The sequence below is a fragment of the Volvox carteri genome (assembly GCF_000143455.1).
Source record: "Volvox carteri f. nagariensis unplaced genomic scaffold VOLCAscaffold_4, whole genome shotgun sequence".
NCBI classification, from domain to species: Eukaryota; Viridiplantae; Chlorophyta; class Chlorophyceae; order Chlamydomonadales; family Volvocaceae; genus Volvox; species Volvox carteri.
The window spans coordinates 563,069-565,356 of record NW_003307547.1 but is presented as its reverse complement, the minus strand read 5'-3'; the positions used below and the strand labels follow the sequence as shown (position 1 = coordinate 565,356).

General features: G+C 62.1%; 1 protein-coding gene across 1 annotated transcript in view; it reads left to right on the top strand.

The window, feature by feature from the left end:
* Nucleotides 1-2,288, top strand: part of VOLCADRAFT_116136 (uncharacterized protein) — a gene marked incomplete at both ends in the record, with an annotated part of 21,623 nt that overhangs the window by 15,784 nt on the left and 3,551 nt on the right. Inside the window, 4 exons of the mRNA XM_002946837.1 lie at nt 260-593; nt 846-1,064; nt 1,349-1,621; nt 1,925-2,156. Of these exons, the coding sequence (XP_002946883.1) occupies nt 260-593; nt 846-1,064; nt 1,349-1,621; nt 1,925-2,156 (1,058 nt within the window). The remainder of the gene's footprint in view (nt 1-259; nt 594-845; nt 1,065-1,348; nt 1,622-1,924; nt 2,157-2,288) is intronic.

Sequence of the window (2,288 nt, the reverse complement as noted above, 5' to 3'; positions counted from 1 at the left end):
GGTGGGGGTGGTGGCGGGGGGCCAGGACCGCGATGTGACGTTAATGGGTGGGAGTGACCGGTGGCGGATCTCGGTTGGTGAGGTGGCTCAGGAGTCCCACACTCACCCAGGGGCCCGGTAACGAGGCCGTTGTCGTGGGGTGGTGGGGTAGCTGGCGGGTTATCTTTTACCGTCGGATAGAAAATTCCACCACACGCTCCGAAACCCCTCGTTGCCCACATTTTCCCCTACCATGTCCTGCGGGGGAGAAAATTGACAGGCTCCGAAACCGCGGAGGGTGATCCCCACGAAGATACGGGAGCTGCAGAGGCCGTCAGCGCCGCCACCCGGCCCCGCAGTGAGCTGTCGTACCCGGGTGTGTATCGCTCCGTGTGCGTTACGTTGCGGCTGCATCATCTGGCGGTGGCGGCGGTGGAGTCCGCGGACCTGCTGGCGGAGCTGGAGGGCGCGGCGTCGGGAGCCGCTGCCGCCGCAGCGGTGGCGGGTGGCGGCGGCGGCGGCGGTTTTGGCGGGAGCAACGGCGCGGCGGGGTTCAAGGTGTTGCGTGCGCTGCAGGCCTCGTGGATTCGGGACGCAACTGTCAACCGAAACATGTGGGTCCGGTTAAAGGTCTTGTATATAAGTTATGTGCGTCACTGTATGTATGTGTATATATATTCCACGGCGGGGAGGAGGAAGGGGTGCAAAGGTACAATAGCCCTGGTACACCTGGTCCATACTTCTGTCATTCCATGCCTCAACTCCCCGTCCCCCTTACTAACACCACACACACACACACACACACAACCCCCACCCCACCCGCCCACACATCTATCTCCTCACACCCTCCTCACACCCCCCCACAGGATAGCGGACAGTCTTCTTCAGAACTCGTACCGCTGGCTGTCGAACCCCTCCTCCCCCCTGCACGACCCCGGCCTGCACCGGGCGCTGTTGCAGCTGCAGCACAAGCTGTTTCTGCAGCTGTGCTCGGAGATGCGGCGACTGGGGGCGGTCATAGTGGCGGCCAACACAAACTCCATCACGCTGTGCACGGGCAAGCGGAACGTGCGAGCGGCGGCGGGGTGAGTGAGAGCAGAGAGGGGGGAGGGAAGGAGACGGAAAGGTGAAGGAAAGGGAACTGTGACACACAACTAAAAGATACGGAATTAACAAGAAAAAGCTAGGCGACGGTGAAGGTGAAGGCGAAGGGGAGATAAATCACTTCTTCGCGGGAAGGGGGAGAGGCCGCTTTGGAGTGAAACCCTAAACCTGCATTGCATTGTGTATTCTGTGTTGACAAAACTTCGGCGCATTCCCATCCTCCCTCCTCCCCCCCTCCCCCCTTCCCCCTTCCCCCCCCGGGCAGATACACCCGGTTTCTCCTGGAGGCCATGCGGGGCAGGGAGCTGTTCCGCTGGCTGGAGCTCGTCCCAGCCGCGTGGTCCCTGTCCTACATGTACCGCGATCCGTACAACTGGGCTGGGCTAGAGAGCAGTGTGGCGGGAACGGAGTGGCGGGCGCTGGAGGCGGGTGGTGGTACGGCTGCGGGCGGTCCGGGGGAGGTGCACGACGGCGAGGACGACCTGGGGGGCCCAACTGCCGCTGCTGCTGCTGCTGCGGACGAGGAGCCCGTAGTCAAGTGGGTTGCTTGGTGTGTGTGTGTGTGTGCATGGGGGGGTGTTCGGGGGGAAATGTTTTGGGTGTGCGGTGTGTGTATAATGTTAGAGCGGATGGCGGGCGGTACAGGGTCTAATATTTGTTCTGGTGGGAGGACAGCCGTGTACTGCGGCCGGTTCCTCTGCTCAGTGTGGAGGCGGTGATGCGGAAATTCCCCTTAACCACCTTCCGCTTACCTTTCCTTGCACAACCCCTACCTCTCAACTCTCCCCCAACCCCTAGACCCCTAGACCCTTCCAGTACCCACCCACGACACCTCCCGCAGGTTCGTGTGGAACCTAAAGGAGAACCTGCCCGCCGCCGTACAGCAAGATCTCGTACTGCTGCTCACTGAGTTTTTGTACCTTCCCTGGAAGGAGGCGCGGAAGGCGGCTCGAGTGGCGGCGGCCGAGGTCGCCGGGGGTGACGGCGGCGGCGGCAGTCAGGGCGGCCTCCCCTTGAGCCAGGGGGGCGGCACTCAGGCGGCTATTGCGGCCACGAGGGCCGAGGAAGTGCAGGTGCGTGTGTATGTATGTATGTATGTATGTTTTGTGTGCATCTGTCCTATGAATGAGCCACAGCGGCCGACGGCAGGAACTGGCGAAGGTGCAACGCCAGTAAGCTAAACCGAAGCAAGTGGGAGGTGGATG